A 26689-nucleotide genomic window follows, 5' to 3' on the forward strand; every position below is an offset into this window, starting at 1 on the left:
AAGACTTGTAGTTATCATTTTAAGTTTGTTGATTAATTCAATTGGAGTTCGAACTTTTGTTAAATTTGTGTTGTTCTTGATAATTAGTTGCACATTGAATTTATCTGTAGATTCAATGTTCTGAGTATTTGGAAATTTTGGTATCATAATTCCATTCAGTTTATCTATAAGTCCATTTTTCCAATCTAAAATATCATCAAAATCCCTTTCAATTTTGATGAATTTTTAAGTTTTATTTTTTAAAAAACTTTATTATAAAAACAAAGTTTGTTTTTATACATATGAGAAAAAAGTGACAATTGTAATTACCCGGTTGTTTGGTTTTATTACCTGTAGTTTTGTTGATGAAATAACAATTTATGTCAAAGTATATTACTTTATTATATCGGGACATTTCACTTGTTCTATTTCTATTTATAATTGCGAAAGCCAGCACCCGCTTATTTCCCGATTATTTATTTTTCTTAAAAAACAATATAAACAAAAAAAAATAATTAGTAATTTTCAAATTATGGCAGCTCTAATTTAAAGTTTGAACATTATACATTAACCGGCCAACAGTATTTTTTTACTTGGGCAAAATGCACGAGACGCATAAAATTGCGTTTTTTTTCAATTAAATGAATATGAAGAAACCATATTCTAAAAATAATATATATTTGCTATTATTTGAAAAGGCATCTTAAAGCAGTTTTCAAATAATCGACACTTCAGCAAGAGATCAAACACCAGGTTTTTACGATTATTATAATACGATTTTAATTTTAGGCCCGAAATATAGTCGACCACTTTTTTCTAGACACTAGTAATGAGTAGAAAAATCTTTATTATAACTGTGACAACATCGGAGTAGCAAGACAAACTTATTACAATTATATTTTCGTTGATTTGTGCGGCAGAATGGGTTTGCAAAAAAAAAATGTTTGTTATTTTATTTAAAAAAATCGAAAAATATTTTTTACACATTTTATCTAAACAAAAACAATAACCAAAATTTCAATTTTATTTTTTTAAAACGCTTTTTTGCGTCTCGTTTTTTTAGTCTGTTAATAAATATGATAAAGAAAACATTAAACATTTATAAATATTATGAAAAATTATTTTTTTATGTTTTTTATTAATATATTGACAACATACTATCAATACGTGTTTTTGAATAATTAATATTAAAATGCCATTAAAACTTCACATATTTCTTTATTTTTTTAAAATCAAATACAATTTGAAAAAAAGGATTTACATATAGTAGAAAATTTGGGTGTCAAGAATAAATTGGGTGTCAGATTGATTTTGAGTTATTTAATGGTTTTTCATATTTTTTGGGGGGGGGAAATAAAATAAATACGAAACCCATTTTTTACATTAACTAATCCCTAATTTATTTGACACCCAATTTATTCCTGACACCCAATTTTTCTACTATCTGTAACATTAATTGTATTTTGTCTATAAAATGGTGTTTATTGTATTATTTGGTTCTTAATAAAGATATTCTGTTTTTTATAATTTTTTGTTATGTTATTAGAAAAAACTCGTTACAAACCATAATAAATAAATAAATTTATTTAATTGTATACTTAATTAATCATAAAATGTAAACAACTGTAGTTGTTCAAAATTTTAGATTAATATAATATTATCAATTATCAAGTTGACTATAAAAATGTTAATTATAAAACAAATAATATAAATTGAAGTTTTTGTATTCCATAATGATTTGTTGTAATTATTATGAACATAATAATTATTCATATTAAAAATATTGAAAGTGTGTTCTTTTTAATTTAATTGTTATACTTGTTTCATATGTTTTATAGTATTAGGTTCAACATATATAAATAATTTTTATCAACTAATTTAGGTAAAACTTTTCAAAAACCGGAGAGTATGGTAATTATTGTTCTTTCAAGATCGGGCATTTTCGCCCATCAAATGTTAATTGCTGCTTTATAGAAAACTCTATTTTTAGTTTTAGTCTAAAAGTGCCCCTCTTAAGAATTCGCTTTTCAAAATTACCGCTCTTGGGAAATTTTACTGTAATAATAAAAAACAATGTTATTCATATACTGAATTTTATTATATTTTATTCCAAACAATACAGTTATTATTCTTTAAGAATTTTATAAATTTATTGTTATTTTTTAATTATTATTATTTCCATTCAAAACATAAAATTATTAAATTAACTACTTTGCACTTAATATATATTTGTTTTGATTTTTCATGTTATTAACTTTAAATCAACAATTATTAATTCAATACTTTTTAAACATGATATCACATTTCTTTGTAAAATGGGTTTAACTTTAATAAGGTAATGGTTATTTATATCCAATATACATAACCATTCAATGAAAAAAATAGTAAACAAACAATATTTTAACCATCATAATAATTTAATTTTGATGTTATTGTTTTTATTACAGTTTGATGTTTATATACTGAAATTAAAATTAATTTAATAAATATTCAATTCAAAAACATGTAGCCCCATACACTATCACGTCTTTGCAACTTGTTAATATAACTTATTAAAAGGTAACAATTGTATGTTTTCTTTTGATTTGTTTCAAAAAGATAAAACAATATTTAAATTGTTTTAGTGTTGTCAACAATGTTTTGTTTTCTGAACAAAATGTCACAGTAATAAAACAACAATTTCAAAAAATAATTGACAATTATAATTTTAAGAAAATATTACATTAATATTTACAGGTCGGTACGAAACCCCTATAGTGTTTGTTTACTATTTTATTTATTTTTGGAAATGATTATTTTTTTAATGGTAAAAATATGGTAAAATTATAACTCATTTTATAGTTTTTGGAACCCTAAATACACATAATTAAAAGAAAGGACATCTTATATATGGTGAGGATGTCAAAAATGACGGGAAGACGTCCCTAATTCATAAAAGACGTTTTTAAAGAATATCGCCAGTCTTTCGTGCAACTATTCGTCCTTTCTCTTTATTAAAAAAATAAAAAAGGTAAGTTCATGTTATTTAACAAATATCTTTTGGAACAAATAATATTTGGTGGTGAAAACTCAAAAAACAATAAAAACTGGAATTTATTAATAAATAATATTAAAACTAATTTTTAAAGCAATTATGTCGAAACAAGTTGATGTGTATTCCATACAAATAGTGGTGACATACCTTAAGGAGTATGACGACTTCATGAACATCATTTTAGTGTGTAAGAAGTATCAACATGTACTTGACCGCATTCGAATGAATCCAATTCAAATTACTTCAAAAACAAAAAATCTCTTCAAGTTCATACAAACACAACAATTTTTCTCACCTTTTGACATCAAACTGAACACCGAAAAATTTTTCTTCAATTTTCCAAAATGTGTTAAAGAGTGCCTTTTGGAATTAAATAATTTCAACGTGTGTCCCCTCTCGGTTTATACACAAGAAGACCAAATTTATTTGAATGGAAACATCCCAGACTTTGTAAGAAAAATAGGCGAACAATCTTTTGCACATCTAAAAATAACATCTCTAGCATTTTCACCTTCTGTTATTGAAATTTCAAATTTCGCATTTAGTGACTGCTATTACCTCTCATCAATTAAACTTCCGTCAAAATTAACACGCTTTGGCAGTTATGCGTTTAACAATTGCAGCGTTTTGAAAGCAATAGAATTGCCCAAACTACTTGAAGTAATTCCGGAGTCATGTTTTAGTGGGTGTACATCGTTGTCTATTATTAATATTTTTAATACAAACATTACTTTCAATAAGTAGAAAGGCTTTTGGTGATTGTGCTTTTAATGATTTTACAATTGAAAAAAAAATATGTGTATAGATGAATCAGTTTTTGTCCATAACACACTCACAAAAATCATATTTTGTGGCAAAAAGTGTATACCATGTAAGACGTGTTCTTCTTGTCAAAATTTGCAAGAAGTTGTGATGGACAACACAGTCGAAATCATTGCAAAGTCTGCATTATCTAATTGCATTTCACTCAAAAAAATCACATTATCTTCTAATTTGGAAATCATATGTAAACGCGCATTTTTTAATTGTCAAAAACTTGAAAACTTTGAAGTTCCACAAAAAGTCCGATGTGTTGGGAGTTTTGCATTTGAGAATTGTGTACAACTGAAAGAACTTGTTTTCAGAAAAACTGTTGTTTTTGAAATGGGAGGATGCTTCGAAAGGGGTGTTTCTCTCACTCACTTGAATGTTCCAAATGATTTTATGAAACATTTGTATAACGCAACTGAAAGTGAACAGGAAATATTCAAAAGACTTAAAATCGAAGTTTTGAATAGAATGAATAACAAAGAAATCAATAACAGAGTGTTTAAATATGACAATTATAGTAAAATAACAGATAACGTTACTATTAATTCCGATTCTATGCATCTTGGTGATTTGGATACTTTTAACACAAATGCTAAATACACAAGCGAATAATTAAGAGTTTATATTCCGTCTACTGTTGTTGATGCAAATTTTGGACTTCATGACTTTAAAAATTTCATTGAGAAACTTGTAATCACTGAAAATGTACTTTTGATGACGGAATCAGAATTTTATATTAATAACGCGAAATATGTCGAACTGCCAGACACTATCACAGTCATACCAAAGTACTGCTTTTCAAACTCAGTTTTAAAAGAAATTGTTGTGCCACAAAGTGTAAGTGAAATTGGTAAGAAAGCGTTTTTAAATTCAAAAAATTTGACGTCGCTATACATCCCAAAAAGTGTCACAAAAATTGGAAACAATTTTGTTCGTGGGTGCACCAATTTAAAGTATGTTGTATTTGAAAATGGTCGTCATTTTGATATCAAAGAAGAAACTGAAAGTTTAAATATTACACATAATGTTACACTGAATACTACAAAACTGAATTATAACGTCGAGTATTATCTTGGTAGTACAAAAATAGAAGTACCATCGAGTGTCACAAAAATAAGTAGTTTTTATTTCAAGAATAATAAATATTTACGTGAAATTGTACTTCCAACAACAATCAAAATATTCGGAGACTCAATTTTTGATAAGTGTCACAAACTGACGAAAATAACATTTTCCGTGTGTAACAACAATTACAACTCGGATAATTACATCGAAAAAATCAACACATTTAAAACTTTTTTCTTTAACACACTTGTTGTGAGTTACAAGTTTTATCTTCAAATGAAAGCTTTTGGCTACACATTCCATAATGTCAATTTAACTTATAAAGATATGGAAGAATTTGGTGATAAAGTTGATACTTTTGTAATCAAAAGTATTAACTACGAAGACAAAAATACGTTAATCAAAAATTTCGGTGACTGGAAACCACATTCATACTTGAATTATACTTTCACCGAAAAATTAGTGATACCATCACATATAGAAATAGTCAAAAAATGTAATATAAATATATATAACTTGAAAGTAGTAGACGCGTCGTTGGTTACAAAAAAATTAAAAATATGTCTTTCTACAACACTTATTATCTTCAAAAAGTCACATTTTCAAATACTTTAGAGATAATCAATGAAAAAGTGTTTTATAACTGTTTTTCATTGAAAAGTGTGACACTCCCTCAAAGTTTGAAAAGAGTTGGAAAACAGTGTTTTGCTAATTGTTATTCACTCGAAAGTGTATTTTGTGAGTCACTTTCAAAAAAAAGAAGTTGTTTTTGATTCACAATGTTTCATGAATTGTTACAACTTAAAAATGGTTCCAAAAATAGAACATTTAAAAAGAGGAATCTTTTGGTGTTGTAATTCTCTTGTCAAATTTGACAATTTTGGAGATGTTGAATGTATTCCTCATTGCACGTTTATGAAGTGTTACAACTTGAAAGAAATTGTTTTACCAGAGACACTTAAAATAATAGGCAAATTTACATTCAAAAATTGTTTTACACTTGAAAGCCTCACATTTCCACAATCACTTGAAAAAATGGAAGATGGGTGTTTTATGAATTGCTCAAATCTCAAATGTGTTAATTTTAAAAACAATTTAATTTCATTTGGAAGTGATGTATTTGAAGGGTGCACATCACTGAGTTCAATATTATTTAATGAAGAAAAAATAGTTCATTATTATGGAGAAGTTAGTTATACTTTTTATAAACAACTAGAACAGAATCAAATAATATGTAACAACGTCAAAGTAAAATTCAATGATTTGAAATTTTTTGGAATTGATATTTTAAAAGATCAAAAAGTTCATTTCATTGATGAAGGGGCGTTTTTTAACAACACGACAATAACTGAAATTGAGATACCTAATAACATCACAAAAATTGGAAAATTTTGTTTTGCATGTGCAACACAACTTATGAAAGTTGTATTGCCACCATCAATAACAAAGCTTTCTGTATTCTGTTTTGATAATTGTATGTCGCTCAAAACAATTAACTTGGAACACATCACAAATATTTGGATGGGGTGCTTTGATAATACATCAATTGATTTATTTAAATTGACGTTAATACATTCTTAATTGCATTGGAATTTTGTTTGTTTTTTGTATCAATAAATTTGTTGTTTAACTTGTTTATACTGTTAAATGTTTTACAAATTTAATATTATTATAAATATTTTTGAGTATATGTTAAAAACAAAAATGTTGGATTTTTGTTATGACTTTTTAACAATCTACGCACAACAAGGTCAGGATTTTTATTCGTTTCCTGATTGTTTAAAGAAATCAAAGAGACAAATGGCCACTTATCAGGTTTAAAATAAAAAATACTAACCATGTCCACAACAATTATTTTGTAATACGATCAGACCCTTTTAGTAATAAATATTTTTATAAAATGAGTAAATTGATTAAAAAGGATGGAATGCAAAAAATGATGAACAATAAAAATTAGAATTTCGGTTATTGTGTTTTTAAAATAAAACGTTTAAAAATATTTTATTCAAATAAAAAATTCTTTGGAGTTTTCAACACCACTCTACTGCACAAATCAGTGTAACACATTACCATATAATGTTGCCACAGTTGTTAAAAGTTTTTTTTTGCTCATGAATATGTCTGGAAAAAAAATAAACGTTTACTATATTTCGAATAATGCAAATTGATAATTAGAATCGCATTAAAATAGTCATAAAAATAGTAATCTGGTTTTTTGCTACATTGTCGACTACGTAAACATCGATACAATGTATATTTTTTTTCATTTGATGGCAAATTCAAATGTGATTTATTTTTATGATTGGGGTTCTTCTTAAAATTTTTTTAATAAACAATAACGCAATTTATTGTGTCTCTTTTTTTAATAAAAAATACCTTTTTAAAGAAATAATTTGTTTCATTTTCGAAGAAAAATGCGAAAAATATAATTTAAAATATTTATCAATCCTTATAATAATTATTTGTAATTTTTTAATTTAAATAAAACACCGTCTCTATAATATCTTCCTTTTGAAATTTGATTCGAACTTTTTAACTAAACTATAACGAAAATATTCATTCAAAATAATGAATTTAGACTCAAAAATAACATATCAATAACAAGAATGTCACTTAATATCATGAAAATAAAAAATCTATTACTTGTATTTTTGATAGCAACAGTGTTTTCAAGAGATATATATGTAGACAACACAATGGGTAGTGATTTGAACTCGGGAGATTCAAAAATTCATCCCTTTGAATCTTTACAAAAGGCAATGTCATCAATAACTTCCAGTGAAGTTATTGAGCCAGTGACTGTATATATAAAATCGGGGTATTATCCACTTATTAACAACTCAATTGAAATCACAAAATGGACATTTAAAAACAGTACAATACCACTCCCACTCACATTGACCAAATATCCCAATGAAGACCCACCAGTTATAACAGGTGGAGACAAAATTCCGATATCTTCATTTCGTTCACTAAACTCGGAAACCGATAAAGCACAATACGAAAAAATTCAGAGTTCAAAAAAGTACATTAAAGTGTGTGATTTGGATAAGTTGTATGACCGAATTGACTTAGGAATTTTTGAAGCAAATTTGAATGCTGAGATTTATGTCGACGACAAGCGGTTCCGTGTAGCTCGATATCCAAACTATGAGTACACAGACACTTCACACCAAACTGAGAGAATATTCATATTACCACCAACGGACACCTCCGTTCAACTCACACCAAATGTGACTGGATATTACATTCCAAAAAAAGAAATTCTTTGTGGCAATGAGACGACTTTTAAAAGTGAACAGAGTGTGAATGGAAAGTACTATTATCTCTATAAGAACGATTCCAATTACTGGACACTATCAACGCGCTTTGATTGTGGTGTCCCGACACAAAATGATGGGGCTTATTTCACGGTCAAGCGAGCTGAAATGGTGGGAGAAGTCAAAGCTATTGAAGCGTCTGGCGCAAAGGGCAATCCTATGCTTCAACAGCCAAATTACATTTACAGAGGAAATATGTGGACTGCTTATGTACCAGACAACGTTGGTAAAACATTTTATTATGCAAATGACAAATTAGATGAATATGCAACATATGACTCTGTGTGGATGAGAGGGTATTGGCTCATCTTTTCACAAGACCAAGCAGTCAAGGGAAAGATCGATAAAAACAAAAGAACATTAACTATTGATAGAGCTTTGGGTGGTTCAGATTACGTAGGGATGACAAGTGGAATGCCATTCTATATATACAACTTGATAGAAGAACTGGATGAAGAGGGTGAATACTATATTGATTATGAAAAAAAAGAAATTGTATATCTACTTGCCGACTACTATTGGTAAAGTGTGGATATTACGAACAACTTCATTGTTTATTAATGTACACACTTTTAATAATTTGACCATTCAAAATATCATATTTGAATATACACGAAAAAATATGATAAGCTTTTATTTATCAAATAATATTCTCATCAAAAATTGAACTTTTAGACTCTCGGGGTTAATGGGTATTTCTTTTTCGGGTAATTATTCAACAATAACTCATAACATTTTTACGACATGGGAGCAGAGGGTGTAGTTATGAGATGTGGTTTGTTTTACATTGTATTGTTACAAGTATATTATTATAGCAATACTTTATCATTATTTGATATTGCTAAACTATAACAATACAATATATAACAAGATAATAGTTTTAAACTATTCTTATTAAAAAACTAATATTACTATAAAATATAGTTCAAATAACAATAAGGAAACGTTACTTCATTATATCATAGTGAGTGCTATCTAACTCATAACTATGCCAACACGACGTCACAAGTATCATTCACTTTTATACCAGCGTTTTCTATTGGCATTGTTGGTAATTACATGAAGCATAATTTTGTAGCAAACAATCCCCATTTGGGGTATGGACATGGTGGAGCATATTTAGAGATTTCATATAATAAAGCTAAAAACAATGCACAAGAGCTTCTGACTGTGGTGCATTGGATTCTGGTACACATTGGGAATATTCTGGTAATGTTATTAAGAACAACTTCTTCCACGACTCCACAGGATTTGGGCAGCCCGGCGGATTGTTTTATGTCGTTGGAATTTACTTAGACGACAACCTATCGAAGCAAAGAGTCTACCAAAACGTTGTTTCTAATTTTGTCGGTTGTTGTATTACACAAGGTTCTGGAAGGTCTAACATTATTTATAACAACATATTCTATAATTGTGATACTGGGTATTCGGGAGATTCTAGAGGACCAAGAAGGTATCACACTACCCCAAATGTGTTCTACAATTTACTGGACACAATGGTGAATAATGGAGTTGATAGATATACGTCTCCGTGGAAAGATCAATTTCCTGAATGGGCACTGTTACCAAAAACGTCGGAAGAGTTAATGAAAGAAGAAAATATTCATTGGCTATTAATGGAGAACACTGAAATATACTGTAATATTTTTTATAATAACAAAAAGGATTACGCTTTTGCGGATCAGTGTAACAAGGATATAAAAAGGTGAGAGATGAACATCAATTCAATTCAAGATCCGATGTTTTGTGATGTTGACAACAACGATTTTAGAATGAGAAAAGAGGGGGAAATTTACAAATATAACTGCTGGGAGGAAATTCCCTTCGAAAATATCGGGATTAACAAACGAGACAATGCTTATAGTGTCTTGTTGTCTTCTGATTTTAAAAAATAAGTGATTATTACGTTTTTATTGTTTTTTAATAAAATATTAAAATATTTTAAATTTTATTTTTATTAAATATTAAAAAATATTAAAGAATTTTATAATAATTAGATGTATTCTCACAATCACAATGATCTATAAAATAATTATAGAATATATATGATACAAAAAAATATACAACATTCAGTTTTTCAAACGATTAATTCTAACAACTAAAGTAAAATATAAAACTTGACATTTGAAGTATAATTTTGTTTTTAAACATTTCTTTATCTTAACACTTAAATGGCTTAAAGAAATTTTTTTGAAGGCAAGGAAAAAAAAGACATAGACGCCAATTTAAAAAAAGTACTTAAAACAACCCATGTCCCTTTTGGGACATAATCTTACTCAAAAAAAGTATAAATGTTAACTCGATTATATAAGATTTTGCATTATTTTTTCAAAAATACACTTTTCTCTCAAATTCTTTGATAACGATTATACTATACTCATTTCTATTATTTATTACTATGTATCACTTGTGTCGGTTTTCATTCAAACCAACGTGTATACATAGTGACATTATCATACTCAAACATACTTATTTGATTCTCAAGTTAATTAATGTTCTAACTTTATTTTTTCAGTTGCCAAATGAAAATCATTTAGAAAAAATTCAGAATAAAAATATATTTTTAAAAGTCACTTATTTTAGAAACTATTATTTTTTCTTGGGGTTTTTGCATTTTGGGCACAAGAAAAGTGAGTGTTTAGTGCACACTGGAAGACCACAAGATTCACATATTCTTTTTGTTCGAGCCTTTTCAACTTTCTTGCAAAAAGCACAAAATCTCTTTTTGGCAACTGTTAGTGATTTTTTTTCTTTGGAATTTGTTATAATTTTGTTTTTCCCAACAACGTCTTCCCACCATTTTTGAAGTCCACACTCAACAAACAGCTGTCTTTTTTCTTCTCCTTTTTTCATCCCTCGATCAAGCCTTCTTTTAACGTAATTCTCACACATTTGTTCAGACAATTTAATTAAAAAATCAAAATGAGACATTTTTGTTTTTTCAAACATGGCATAGGCATTAGTGCAGCAACAATCCAGGATATTTTGAACAATTGCCAAATTGTATCTTCTCGTTTTCATTTTGCACGAATACTCTTGGCAAAGTTGATCAAAAGTATCAACTGGAGTTTTTGTATAATTGTAAGCCACATTTATTGAAGATTTTCCACTTCGACTGTCAATCAATGGAATTTGAATTTTATTGGTAACAATAATGACAGTTTTGCTTTTGTTTGGGTTAAAAGCAGTCAAAAGAATGTTCCCTTTTGAATAAAAGCGTGTATTTTTGGGATTTTTTTCTTTTTCTTCTTCTAATTTCATTTTTTCTTCTTTAATTTCAATCTTTTCTAAATTTAAGAATTTTTGGGAAGATAGAATTTTTTCAGCTTTTTCTTTGTATTTTTCCCTTTTTGTTCGGTTTTTTGGCTCAGCTGGACCAATTTCCCCAAGTTTAAAAAAAATTTTGTCCCATTCCTCCTCAATTTTCGCAATCGATTTTTTGTTTTTCTTTTCCATTTTTTGTACTTTCCTTTCTTTTTCTAAATATGTGTTTTTTTTTCGCTTCAGAAGGAATATTTTTGCTTCTTTGGTTCATGGTACCTATGTACCCGATTTTTCGGACTTCCAACTCCTGCATTACCGTGACACTTGTAAAATAATTGTCACTCTGAAGTAAAAATTCTTTTTTTGGGAGGTTTTGTACTAATTTTAGAACAATTGATTCTCCATGACTCATCCCGTTTTTTTCCTCGAGTTTTCCCTCATATAATGTCATTCCGATGCACATTTTTTTGTCATAAAGACACAAACAGTAAAATTTTAAGCCGTGTTTTGTGGGTTTGGCTGGGCAGTACTGAATACCATGACAACGGCCTTTAAAACCAAACATTCGCTCATCTATACATATCAGGGATCCGGGGTCGCATATTGCCGTGATATTTCGGGAAAAAATATCAAAAATTTCTTTTGCTGCTGAAAAATTGGTTTTTTCCCTTTTTTGATCTCTTTCATTTTTTTTGTCGCACCGGAAACATCGAAACAATTCTTTGAATCTATCTCGCTTCATGCCTATTCTTAAAAATATAATCCCGAATTTGTGGATCCAAAGGCGATCAACGTTTCCCCTTCTTTGGTTTGCCCCAATATAAATCAAAATGCCAAGAAAACATTCAATTTCTTCGAAATCAGTTGGGATCCATTTCCCGTTAATTAGTTCTTCTGCCTTTTCATTTGTACCTTCAACAATTAATTCAATCATTTCATTTGAAAACATTTTTCTAAAACATTCCAAAAGAGATTTGAAATCTTCAGAAAAAACGGTTTTCGAAAAATTTTCTTTTTCACAAAACTTTTGAAAATCAAAAATCCCAAGTTTTGGTTCGATTTTTGACCATCCATCCAAATAATCATCTTTTTCTTCAAAAAAACATTCTTCTTCTTCATTTTCTATTTTTTGATCATATTCTTCAACATTATTTTCACAAAAAAATGGATCATTACTTTCGTCATCACTTGATATTAAACAATCATCTTGTTGGTATTCACACTCCATGAATTGAAAAAAAAGAACAAAAAGGCAAAAAAATAATAATGGTAAAATTTTGTTTATGTATGTCCATTAAGGAAAGGTTCAGCCAATTAAGTGTTAATTTAAACGAGTTTTTATTTTTTCTTGTTTAAAACCAGTTAATTTGTTTATTTACCCACTAGTTAAAAAATTATATATAATCACTGAATTCTTTTAAGTTGATATAAAACTATTTGTTAGTTTCTTTTCACACTTTGCTTCTTTATGTTAATTTTTAAAAGAATTAATAATCATTCAAATATTTTAAAACAAATATTTTTATTACATAATAAACATTTAAATTTTAAGTCAGCAACATCTATAGAAAAATATTCATGTTGCTAACTTAATTAATAGATGATTGGTTGTAAAGTGATTGTGAATAAATATGTCTAAATAAACAATTAATTCAAATAATTTCAAAAGATTTATTTAAAAAAGTTACAAATTCTCATTTTTTTTTACATATTTTGATATAAGGAAAAAAAATGTATTTTATAATGGTTTATTTAAAATGGTTTTTTATTTTGGGAACAAAAATAAAAATAACATTTAATGTTGGTTAAATAGTAATGATCGATAAAAAAATAGAAAAAAACTAAACTATTTCAATTAAAAATAATTATATGTTTTTCTATTTTGAAACAATTAAAAAATATCAAAAACAAATTAATAATCGTAGAATTATTGTGTTTAAATAATTAATACAAGCATTTAAAACCCGATAATAATTATCGGGTCAACAACATCATTTTAGTCCAAATATTAATTCATAACTTTGTTATTTGTATCAATAAAAATGCTTTTTCGTTGCATTCCTCTTTTTAATTTTTTTCATTTTATTAAAAAAAGAATCAACTTTTATTATTTTTAAATTATAATTATAATAACAGTTTTCACTTTAAATACCAGGTGATAAAATATGTTTTCAATTGTACATAATAAGATAGAGACACTCATTATAATGAATAAAAATTATATGTATTTAAAAAGTTGTTTACATGACACATGAATTAAACATTTAAAACTTTTTTGTTGTTCTGGTGTTTATTTACACAACTTTATTACTGGTCAATATTAAAAATTGACTATTATTTGATATAAAGTTGTTATTATCTTGATGTACATGTTACAATCTATCGCCTATACGTGTTGTTAATCCATTTTTAAATATCTTTTTTTTATAAAATGCTTGTAACTTACATTACATATACACATCAACTTATTTTAAACATTCATTCTAATTTACATAATGTGTGTTTTTTGTACAAAATCATTTATCATATATTGTTTGGCTTGTTAAACCAAACACAATCCGTTTGTATTATAAACTCGGTATCTTAGTCTGCACGCAAAAATAACATTCAACAACTTCTTTATATCTTTGGTGTTGTCTTTCTAAAATTTTTGTGTTTGTTCTACAATTGTTTTTGTTTATTATCGATTTGATATACTGTCTAACATATTTTATTAATTATTTATCAAGACCTCTATTATTTTCAACTGTTAATGTTTTTATGTTTTTATCACACCTTATCGAAATATGATATATATGTTAAACGTATAACACATTAAAGTATATAAAAGTTTTCATTATAATACCATTACTTCTAATACCTTTTTATTTCTTATTAGTATTTTAAATCTCATTTAAATACTCTTTTCTAATTTTTAACTATTTTATTATTTAACCTCTTTTTTTAATTTCAAAAACATGTTTGTCTGTCTGTTTATACAATTACTATTTAAAACAATAATTAGTTCATCAAAAAAAGAGGTAATTTATTTAAAATTTTATCTTTTCTTAAGGAACTAAACTTGAATAAAACGATAGTTAGTAAAAATTAACTATCGTTCGTATTGAAAAATCATCACATTTATTATTAAGATTAGTAAAAACAATTATATTTATAGTATATTACTTATTAATAAAATACTGTTAAGAAGCGCAAGAATAACGTACAACTGAAATAAATAAATAAATATATGTGTAGACAAACATATATATGTAGATTAATAAAAAAAACAAATTTATGGAAAAAAAATATCTAAAATTAAAATTTACAAATATGACTTAGACTGTGGAAATTTACTGTACTTATGTTATATTATAATAATTTTATTTTTATGATTGTATTATAATTACTACATATATTTTTTAATAACCAAATTCTTTTAATAAGGTTCAACAAATATTACAAAAATGTTTTTTAATTGTTGTGTGGAAATATTCAATTCTAAATTTTAATTCTATTTCAACTTTTTAATTAAACATTTTTATTCAATTGTGTTATACCTTAACATTTGAAATGTGAAATTAAATAGTTTAATTTATTGCTAACAAACAAAGTTAAAACTTTTTTATTATTGTTAATATCACACAATTTTGTGGAAACTTATTTGAATCATTTTACAATTTGTTGATACTTTTCTTACCAGACAACGTTGTTTGTATTGGCCAAATCTTGTTGGATTGTTGTAGATTTCTTAAAATAATATAATGTAATTTTTTTATGCTGCTATCTGTTTTAAAAGACCAAGAAACGAATAAACTTTCCAAAACAAAAAGAATACATCCAATACAATTACATCTTCGAACACGAACAAATACCTTAAAACTTTTCAATACCAAATTGAGAGTACATATCTTCGGGTACTCCAGAAGTTGTAAGTAAGAGCCTAATTAATAAATCAAAAGACAAACCAAACTTAAACTTGTTAAGAAAGCAAGTGTTCAAAATATTAATAACACTCAAGAAACACAGAATGTTTATGTGACATATAACATAAGATAAATAAGTGTGGATGATTTGGTCAGGTTTGATAGTAGCAACGCAAAATTAATCAATTGGTCAGAATGATATTACATGTCACGTCAATGGTGGAATAAATATTGCATTTTTCCTCTAACAAGTTCAGTCAGTGAAATTGCCAAGGTCTGTGGACTTGTTTGTAGACACATTTATCTCTTTGATAAAATTGCATTAAAGAATGGATACCACATTGTCCCACTTCCTGTTCAAGTCTTATCTATTCTTCGTCTTGCTGATGAAATATTGAACCACAAAGGTGCAATTGGTGAGATCAAAACAGGTGAAGGAAAGTCATTTATCATTACAACACTGAGTATTGTTATGGTGAAGTTTAAACGCCAAGTACACATTGTCACATCTAATTTGGAGTTGGAAAGAAGAGACCTAGATGAACAGAAAATGTTCTTTGATCTTTTTGGGTTGAGCAGTGGAGTACTTTTCAACACAAAAGTGACAAGAAATTTATGACAAACAACACTTTTGTTGTAAATGAAGACAACAAAGATACACTCGAGTCATTTAATTTTCGAGCATTTGATTATAACATTGTATACTCGACAAACTCCATTTTGAATTTGTGCATTTGCATTTATATTTCAAAGCAACACTTCTAAAACATCGTCCTTATGTTGTCATTGTTGATTAGTTGACAATATGTTACTTGATAAGTCAATGTCTCCTTCAATTATCACAAAAGACATCAAACTGGCATTTTTCAAGTGATGTACTTAAGATAGTGTTTATCTTGCGCAACTGTCCAGTTCCTGAAATAGTTAAAGTGTTGAAATACTACTTTCCAAAGTGTGGTAATTTCGATAATGATGAAGTTGATCTACTCAAACTTGCCGCTAAGACTGCTGAAATGAATATCAAGAACACATATTACATTATAGAAGATGGAGAAATAGTTGTAATTTACTCGAACACAGGCTTTAAAAAAGGAGCAGATAAACAATTACATTTTTGAAATGGTTGAGATAAAGGAAGGACTTACTCCAAAAAGTCAATCAGTTTTTATAACCCAAATTACACAACATAGATATTTCAATTTGTATCATAACATCGAAAAGTGACTGGAACAATAGGTAGTGCTGATGATGAACAAATGTTGAATCTAGAATATGGGGTCAATATCTTTAAAGTACCACGTCACTTTAGTTCACAGAAAAATGTGATTATAGTTCAACTACCAAATTAACTTGTACAGATTTATGTGAAGACATACAAAGAAATCATAAATGAAACAAGACAAGGAAGACCAGTACTTGTTATCATGGATTCTATTAATAGAGTTATTGAGTTTGTTGAGAAAATATACAAAGAATCAATTGTAATAACTTCAGTGAATCCAAAAGCAGATATATTTTGTATCTATTACACAAGCAGGAGAGTCAAAAAAAGTCACAATAGCAACTATCTCAGCCGGGAGAGGGGTTGACATCAAACTTTCAAAACAATCTTTATCATCGGGCGGTCTTCATGTAATTATTCCTTTTCAAATGGCAAACCAGAGAGCCTTAGAACAAGCTGCTGTAAGATCTGGACGACAGGGGCAGCACGGAACCGTTAACATATACCTTACGGACAAAGATTTGTTTTACAAGATTCCCGAATTTGAAGTTGGCAATGACAACTTGGCCAATCTTGAATTGCATTTCTCTGAATATCTCAGAACAAATTTCAGATGGATTTATAACAAAAAAAACAAATATGGTTTAGGAAAAAAACAAGTTTCCATTTGGTGTGACGGTCCCAATCGTTTTAGATATCTTTGCGAATTAACTCTCTTAAATTCAAAATTCCGAAGAGTTCCAGGACATCGCTTTGGAGATGGTCCAAACGGCTTGGAGCGTTTTTTAAGTCGACTTGAGAATTCCATCAAAAGTGTTCAAACATAGTTTTTTATCAATCAGAGTACATCAACTTTTTTCTTGAACTGAGTGTGTGACTCCCTCTTTAGAGTACAGATCTTGTGAAAAGCCCATACCCATATATTCGGCAAGTTAGTTAAAAATTATATTGGGGTGAAATTGTAATTATCAGAGGTATCAAAACTACCTCCCCAACACATAAATTCAAAAACATTTTAAAAAAAATCAAATTATGTTATAAACCACCATACTTAGGTTAAAGTCAACTTAGAGAAAGTTCAATTGAATTTTTTAAATAAGCTGAAAATCAAATTTATTGTAAATAAGAATTTTAATAAACAAAGAGATTAGTTGAAATTTAATTTAAAAGTAATATTTTGAGAATTATTATTTAAAAATAAATTCATTTTAAAAAAATTCAATTTAAACAAATTGTTTATTTATTGTCGTACGTTAGTGTGGTAATAAATTTATTGTGTGAGTTAATTAATTAACTAAAATGTTAATGTTCAAATATTAACACTTTTTAACTACAAAATATATTTTATGTTTGTCAATTTACATTTAATCAATTAAATGTGATGTAAAGATAACTCGGATTGTTCAATTTATAAATAGAGATATAATACCGACATTTGTTTAGTTGTTCCTGTTGTTTTTATAAATATTTTTTTTAATTATGACAAATAATAAAAAAGTTATTATTTGTCATAATGTTTATTATATACAACAAAGGCTTTTTAAAACAAATGTAAAAGGGTCAAAAAATTAATTCAAATGGTTTTTAGTTTGTTAAAAATATATGATATCAATAATAAGAATTTTATAAAAAATTTTCAATATTTCTTATTTTTTAAATACCAGTTAAATATTAATAAAAAAATAAAATAACACCAAAACGTTATTTCAATGTTAATATAAAAAATGCTTTTGTAAATCGATAAGAATTATAGTAAACATATTGAAAATCATTAAACATACTCCAATTAATTAAATCATAAAATCAACATTGTGTTTTATTTAAATTAAACTGTTTATTTATAATATTTTATGTAAAAATTTGACTGTTATTTAAACGGTTTGAATAAAAATATATAAATATAAAAACTATACATAATAACATTGTTTGTAAATTTGAAAAAATTAAAAGTACGATAATAATTAAACGTTGTTTAGAGTTAGTTTTTGAATAGTGAATACAGACAATTTGTGCGCATTCAATGCATAATAAACCCTCAAAAAATCAAAAAAGCATAAAAGATCCAATGTGTTTGTATTTCAACGTTGTATTAATAACTTATCGTATTTTTTATCGTAAAGAAACACAATCATTAAAAAATAACGAACAATTTAATATTTAAACACAAATTTCATATTCAATCACAATGATATGTAAGGTTGTTTTTTCTACTTTATTTAACGACATATAATTCAATTCAATATAACAATATATAATCAAACAGATGCCGGCTTGGATTCAAGTCGGCAAAAGACCCCTGTGTCCGTGTCCCCCAGTCCCCGTCCCCGAATCCCCCCGTCCCCCGTCCCGAGTCTGAATGGTGCAAACAGTTGGTTGTCAAGATATCCCAATGTTGGTTGATGGGCTCACAGCAGTCAGAATAATGCAAGAAGATGGAGAAGCGTCAAATCTCGGGTTAAATTAACAACAAATCAAAGTACTACTTCTTGGAGATCAACAAAGAAATTGCCAAACTTGCTGCACTGGCATTGGGAAAACAACCAAAATGGAATTAAACCAGAGTGAAACAAATTTCGCTCATTCCCACCTACATGTCAGGAGTATTCTTTGCACATAACGACAACATGAAGTGTTTGAAGAAGTTGAGTGGAAAACAACAGTGTGTTTGGGGGGAAAGATGTCTTCTGTCGACTCTTTTAAAAAGTTGTTAAGCAGTTTGTGGGAATTAAAATACATTGCTCTTCTCTTGTACGACAGACAAGTTTGGCGAATTTGTAAAAGAGAAGGTGGAAATGAGACTGAAGTCAATTTCTATGTTGCTGCCAACTAACAGATGTATGAGCCCAAGATACAATTTGGAAATAAAATAGTACTCCTTTTGGTGTCACTCCCACTCGATAACAAAAACTTGAAAATGTAATTTAATTACGATTAAAAGAAGACTTGAGACAGCAAAGAACTCAATGGAGGCGTTTATTTATTGTGTCGTTCAGAGTGTCATTGGGATATTCTTCAATTGAATACAAGCTTTGGGAATCATAATTGTTGAAAGTAATTTTAAACTATTAAAATTAAAGCCACATTCAATATAACAACTATCCCCGGATTTAAAGACGCCTTAAATTTGGGTCTAAGGCGTATCAAATCAATTCCTTAATACTGTACACTTTCGAAAGATCGTTTAATGAACATAGAGAAGCTGTTATGTTGTAATTCACGTCTTTTTTATTCTTTTTATATTGTTAGTATCTCAAACATTCTTTTTTTCAATTATAATATTTATTGAATAAATTTTACATTTATACTTGATAAATGTCAACAATTTTAATATTTTTATAATATAATATATAATAAAATATAAACTCGAGCAACAAACACATATTTACAACTTGCCTAATTACTATAGATGGACAAATAACTTGTCTACAGGAAATAATTTGTCTTATAAACCTATTAGCATTACAATTTCCCAGTTTTAAGTCACAATTTCCCCAATATTTTATTCAGTTCCATCACCAAATTCGTAATTTGTCTACTTTACAATAATAAACCAAACCAAAAATTATCCCTCTAAAACTCAAAAATAAAATTATAAAAATTGATTTACCAACAACATTAGCATGTTGTTAATGTACACTGTATCAACAGTTTGCTTTGTCTATATTTTAATAGCATTATATACAAGTGTTTATAAACCAACACAACCAAGGATGGCCTTTTACATTATTATTTATAAATGTCGTCCTTATTTTTTATTTAAAATAATATGCAAAAGAAAATTAAGTTAATAATTGGTCTGGTATCGAATTCAAATAATGACGGACAGTCACATTGAGTCAGTGGATACAAAGTGAGACATCATCGAAAAGAAGGCTCATAAAGACGCACTCTAACAGTCTATTAGTGCACCCGTTTCACACTTTCCAGTCCTCTTTCGGCGCGGATCCCTTCTGACCCCCTTCCCCTGTTAGCGGGGTGGAACTACATCCGCGACCACACAGTACGGACAATGAATATGTTGACATGGGAAGCACAAACGTTCGCAAAGAGGTGGACTTTATTAAAAAGTATTTGGGTAAATACTTTACTCTGAAAATTGGAATGAGGGTCGGAAAGAATAGTCACAGTAGAAACACTTTTAATGCGCAATTATTAATTCAATTAATATCATACTTTTGTTCAACATAATTTTTCCTGACTGTTGTTTATTGAATCTTCGTAAGTGTCACTTGTATCATCAATCATATCAATGCTTGTTTTTTATTAATGTTTCAGAATATGGTGTGTTAATTTTTTATTTTTCATCCATAACACTGTAATATCCCGTTTTATATTTTAATAATAAATGTGTCACGAACAAAAAATGGTTATTTTTATGGATAAGTTCAAAGTAATGTTTTAAAATAAATGTTATTAAAAAAACCTGATCTGAATAAATCTAATAAATATTTTGAGTATAATAAAATTTAATAAATTTTAATATTTAAAGGTGAAGACAAATTATTCCCCATACTGTAATAATATTAAAACGGTTTAAACTCGTTTTTACTCTTCTTAATATTTTTAACTTTTGGTAAAAAAAATAAAAACAACTTTACATTATGTATAAAACAGAAAAAAACTATAACATGTAAAAGTAATTTGAAATTAAAAACGTATTATTATGATATTTCGTTTTCAATTTTATGACCATAATAAACAAAAATCAATTAATTGAAGAAATAATATTAAATAATCACAATCTTAATTATCATTTATACAATCCATTTTGTTTATCTGCTATTTTGTATCGGAAATAAATTGCAACCCGTTTTTTGAACAAACTTGTATTCAATTTTAAATACCAGACAATACAAAATTAAATTGCCTTTGAATCTGTTCAATTAATAACAAAATTATACATTTAACAAATTTAAAAATTTTTTAACTATAAAATAGCCAAAATAAATCATTCTTGTTGACAACATTTTAAATTTGTTATACAAACAATTTTAAAGTTGTTTTTGTTGTGGTTATAACAAAAACTATAATAACTTTAAAAAGTTTGTCGAAATAATTATCAAAAATTATAAAAAATGGTGTGTTAACATTTTTAACTTCGAAAACCTTAAAAATAAATTTAATTTAAATAATAATAAAATATAATATTTTTATTAAACATTTAATTGAAAATTTTAATATTCAACTAAAAACTAGTTTTTTAAAAGTAATTATTTTGAAGTTATTTCGTTGACAATACAAATTCGTTATATTTAAACGACTGAAAATACAAATTAAATCATTAAATGTTATCGTTTATTTTATTTGCTTTCATTCTGGGTTCTACGAAGGCGGAAGTATGTTATCAAATCGACACGGTTAACAATTGTGTTAAAGATGGGACAACTCCTTGTTCAAACGTAGTGACAATCGAAACAACAGCACCAAATAAAATATGCGAAAATGGGTTTAAAAATAATCAGGAAATAACCAGTATAATTTATCAAGGAACTAATATGTTGACTATCAAAGCATCTGCATTTGAAGGCGCTACAAAACTCACTTCAATAAGTGCAAATAATGGAATTGAAGATTTGGAAATATCAGCATTTAAAGAATGCACTTCTTTGACAACAATAGATCTGAGTCACGTTATTATTATACCAGCAAGTTGTTTTGAAGGATGTACTTCACTTAAAACAGTGACTTCAATGGAAAATGTTCAATATTTCAACAACTTCGCTTTTTTCGACAGTGGTTTGGAATCTTTGTCTTTTGGAGAAAACGTTAAAAAGATTGGTAATTATGTGTTTAAAAACACCAAACTGGAAAGTGTTAATCTTCCAAAAAGTAATCCATCTGATGGGTTTGGTACGAATGTTTTCGAAAACTGTGCAAATTTAACAACTGTAGATTTTAAAGGAGTTACTATAGTACCAGAATACACATTTAGTGGATGTGTTAAGCTCACAACATTAACTAATATTGATAAAGTGACTCACTTCAAAGAAAAAAGTTTTTACATTTCGAAATTATCTTCTATCACTTTTGGTTCAAGTGTGGCTGAATTGGGTTCTGATGCATTTTCATTGACTCAGTTGTCTTCAGTAACTTTGCCAGATCAAATTGAGTCGTTTGGAATTGGAGTATTTGAAACATGTATATCATTAAAGGAAGTAACTATTAATAAAAATTTGAACATTCCAAATAGAACATTTTTTGGTGATACATTTTTGGTTACAGTGAATGGATTTGATAAAATCACATCTTTTGGTTCTGAGTCGTTTAGACATGTTGGATTGAAAGAAATTAGATTCGGAAATGCAGTGACTAAATTGGCTGGAAATGCATTTGCTCAAACAAAACTTGAGAAAATTACTTTTGGTAATGAACAAATAGATGATTTTGAACCTGGAGCTTTCCAAGATATGGTTTCGCTTACTACTGTTACTTTAAAAGGAACAACAAAAATTCCAGATAACACTTTCAAAGGATGCACTTTACTCGAACACATCAGTGACTTTAGTGTTATCACTTCATTTGGACAATTTTCATTTGAAAAAACAAAAATATCTTTAATACTTTTTGGTGATGATGTGACTCAAATCAAAGATGGTGCATTTAAAGAAATAACTTCAAAAATGGTCACTTTACCTTCTTCGACTATTACCGATTTCGGAAAAGGCGTTTTTGAAAATGCCGTCTCTCTTCATACAGTAGACCTTGGTGGTACTATATCAATTCCTGAATCAACATTCAAAGGCTGCACATCACTTGAAGTGGTCATGAGTTTCGATAAAATTAAAGAATTTGGAATTGCTTCTTTTGAACAAACAAGAATTCCAACAATAACTTTTGGCAATTCAATAACCAAATTGGGAAATGGAGCTTTTAAATCTGTCAAGTCGACTGCAATGACTTTCCCCTCAACTCAAATTCTTGAGTTTGGAACAAATGTATTTGAAAATGCAAATGAACTTAAAGATGTCGATCTCAATGGACAATTAGCAATTGCAGACTTTACATTTAAAGGGTGTTCATCAATAAAAGATATTAAAAATATCGACAAAGTTGAAACAATAGGAATATCCTCGTTTGAAAGTACCGGACTTACAAATGTTTATTTTTCAACTGCTCTTAAAAAACTTGGTGATGGTGCTTTTAAGAATACAAGACTCACTGAATTGACACTACCTAATATCGAAATTTTGGAACTTGGAGAAGGTGTTTTTGCTAATGTAACAACTTTTAAAAAGGCCATATTAGGAGGCACAACCAAAATACCAAAGGACACTTTTAAAGGATGTATTCTTTTAAATGAAGTGGATGGATTCGAAAAGGTAACTTATTATGGAGATAACTGTTTTGAGAGTGCTGTAATTCAAAATGTCACTTTTGCTGAAAACGTAGATAAACTTGGATCCAATGCATTTGAAGGAAATTCAATGACACACATTCAGTTGCCGCATAAACCCATTAAAGATTTTGGAGAAAATGTATTTAAAAACTGCCTTAATTTGGTATCAATTGATTTTGGAGGAAATACTGTCATACCACCTGGAACCTTAAAAAGGTGTGATGTATTAACATTGGTGTCGGGGACCGAAAATGTCAAATTGATTGGAAAAGACGCTTTTAAACAAACCAATAAATTACAGTCGCTTAATTTATATGGAAAATTGGAGACTTTATTAGACCCGTTGGAATCACAAAGTAACTTGTTTTATCATGGAAATGAGGTGCCAAAAACACTGCCAAGTGATCCATTATTAAAGGCGGATTTAAGAATTTTTGTGACTGAAAAGTTCAAAGCCAATAAATTTGGAGATAATGTTGTGATGAAATTGAACTGCTCAATAACACAATTTATTGATGTCTCAGAACCAAACCCAATGTGTAAAAACTGTGAAGAAATGAAAGCTACATTGGATGGAGATAATTACTATTGCGACTTGGATATGACTGAATGTCTCTCAACTCATCAAAAGTGTCAAATTTGTATTGAAGGAAAGTGTCAAAAATGCGAAGAAAAGTTGTTTGTTGACACAGTTAAAGATGTTTGTGTTTCTGAATGTCCTAATGGGTATTATGATGGAACTGTTATTTGCGAGAAATGTAAAGAACACTATGAAAAGCCATGTAAAGACGAAGAATGCGAAAAGTGTACAGGTGGTGTTGGAGGCATAGTTATTGCAGCACTTGTTGCAATTTTATTATTTATGTTCTAAGTAACATTTTTTGAAAGTTAGAATGGTTTATAATAATACATATAAATTCAACAAATATAATAATTGATGAATACATTATTTATTACTTTTTTCAATGATTGAATTTATGTTTATTTTATTTTGTAGTATCAAACAACAAATTTTAAATTGGAATTATTACAGTAAATTTAATGAAAAATAAAAGAACATATCAAGTTTTAATATTTATTAATTATTATTAACTTTGTGTGTCTAAATAACATGCTTTTAATATAAAAGAAGTTGAAAATAAACCTTACTCAGTTTTGGCAAAACACATTACAAAAGGTTATTCGGTTCAAATTAAAAACAGGGATAAATCTTCATTTGAAGAAAATTTGTGAAAATAGCTTGTATTGAAAGTATGGTTATTGTAAATAATCTAAAAATTGATTGAAATAAATAATAATTATTAATTGAATTAATAGATGTTATGTATTTGTTTGATGTAAAAAGACAATTTTTATCAAAAATAACAATTAATGTTTTATTACTAAAATTCTATAATAATAATACAGTAATTACTTTAATACATATTGTATAAAATAAAAATAAAGTGAACATAATGTTAAATGTTTACTTGATAAAAATACCATTTTGTGACTTGTTTTTTATATTTTATGTATAATTTACCAATAAATCTATTTTTTTACTATATTTAGTTAAATATTAAAAATAAGCTAAACATTCTGAGACTAGTACATCAAAATTATTAAAAATGGGCATTTTTAATTACCTATATTTGACTTTTCTCAATATGTTTCATTTTTATGCAATATAGAGTGGATAATTAATAAAATAACAATTGTAATCGTTATATCAATGTATCCATTTGTTTTTTTGTGTCTTTCCAAATTATAATTAAATATTACATGTTTTGTGTTTTATTTATATAATCAGACAAACATATTATAACAATAATTAATCATAAAGTTATTATAATATTTAGAAATACACCCATTTTGAAATGATATCGTAACATCCAAATATATAACTAACTTATCAGTTAATTTTGTTTTATTTGATATTTGATAAGCAACTAAAAATAATATATAATATATTTTTAATTTTAAAAATAAAAACGTTAGTAAAATGATAGAATAAAGTTTCTGTAATTGTTATAAAAATAGTAACTTTCATTTGAAAAACAAAAAATTAATATGATAATCATATAAAACAATTCTATAAACCCCATGTATTTCAACAAAAATTTACAATTAAAATGTGTTTTAAATTTGTTAATAAAATAATTTTAAATTATTACACATCTACATATGTTTTATCTTTTTAATACTAGACGTTATTGTAATATTCTGGATGTAATTAAAATGCTATACGTGTTTTATTTAAATTATTTGAATTATAATTTTTATAACATATTTATATATTATCATTTTTATAGTAATTACAATACATGTTGTTATTAAAAAATAATTAATAAGATTACTGAAATAATATTATAACATAACATTTGATTTTCGATCAAAAATAAATTGAAATAATTATTGTTTCTTTTAATTGTTTTAGTTTGTGTTTTAGTATAAATATATTATAGTAAATATAAGGTGTTAATTATATTTTAAAAGCGTGTATGGTTTATTTTTGGAAACATTATACAAAATAAACCAATTTGTATGAATTATTTTTAAAACTTGACACTATTTTTTGAAAAAAACATATAATCTAAACATAAAATGCAACAAGGTATATTGAAGAAATTAGCTATATTTATTTGTTATTTTAATTTATCCACAAAAATTGCAAGAGCTATATGCCCAACAAAAGTAGTAAATAATTCCATGACGCAATCAGAAACATGTAACATCAGCAACAATTTGAAATTGACAAGTGATTTACAAACACAA

At 27.2% G+C, this 26689-nt stretch overlaps 4 protein-coding genes across 4 annotated transcripts; all 4 read left to right on the forward strand.

Annotated features, from left to right (window-relative positions):
* Nucleotides 1–3112: 3112 nt before the first annotated feature.
* EIN_282300 (hypothetical protein) lies at nucleotides 3113–3757 on the forward strand (the record flags this gene model as incomplete). Its single annotated transcript, XM_004185147.1, has 1 exon — nucleotides 3113–3757. The coding sequence occupies one exon, from the start codon at nucleotides 3113–3115 to the stop codon at nucleotides 3755–3757; it is 645 nt and encodes a 214-aa protein (XP_004185195.1).
* Nucleotides 3758–3808: 51 nt separating this feature from the next.
* On the forward strand, nucleotides 3809–4435 carry EIN_282310 (hypothetical protein; the record flags this gene model as incomplete). Its single annotated transcript, XM_004185148.1, has 1 exon — nucleotides 3809–4435. The coding sequence occupies one exon, from the start codon at nucleotides 3809–3811 to the stop codon at nucleotides 4433–4435; it is 627 nt and encodes a 208-aa protein (XP_004185196.1).
* A 3212-nt stretch (nucleotides 4436–7647) lies between these two features.
* EIN_282320 (hypothetical protein) lies at nucleotides 7648–8733 on the forward strand (the record flags this gene model as incomplete). The annotated part of the gene is made up of 1 exon (XM_004185149.1): nucleotides 7648–8733. The coding sequence occupies one exon, from the start codon at nucleotides 7648–7650 to the stop codon at nucleotides 8731–8733; it is 1086 nt and encodes a 361-aa protein (XP_004185197.1).
* A 13151-nt stretch (nucleotides 8734–21884) lies between these two features.
* Nucleotides 21885–24806, forward strand: EIN_282330 (hypothetical protein; the record flags this gene model as incomplete). Its single annotated transcript, XM_004185150.1, has 1 exon — nucleotides 21885–24806. One exon carries the CDS (start codon nucleotides 21885–21887, stop codon nucleotides 24804–24806), a length of 2922 nt encoding a protein of 973 aa, XP_004185198.1.
* Between the last annotated feature and the right edge of the window lie 1883 nt (nucleotides 24807–26689).

This window comes from Entamoeba invadens (assembly GCF_000330505.1).
Source record: "Entamoeba invadens IP1 unplaced genomic scaffold scaff_1105074725543, whole genome shotgun sequence".
NCBI lineage: Eukaryota > Evosea > Mastigamoebida > Endamoebidae > Entamoeba > Entamoeba invadens.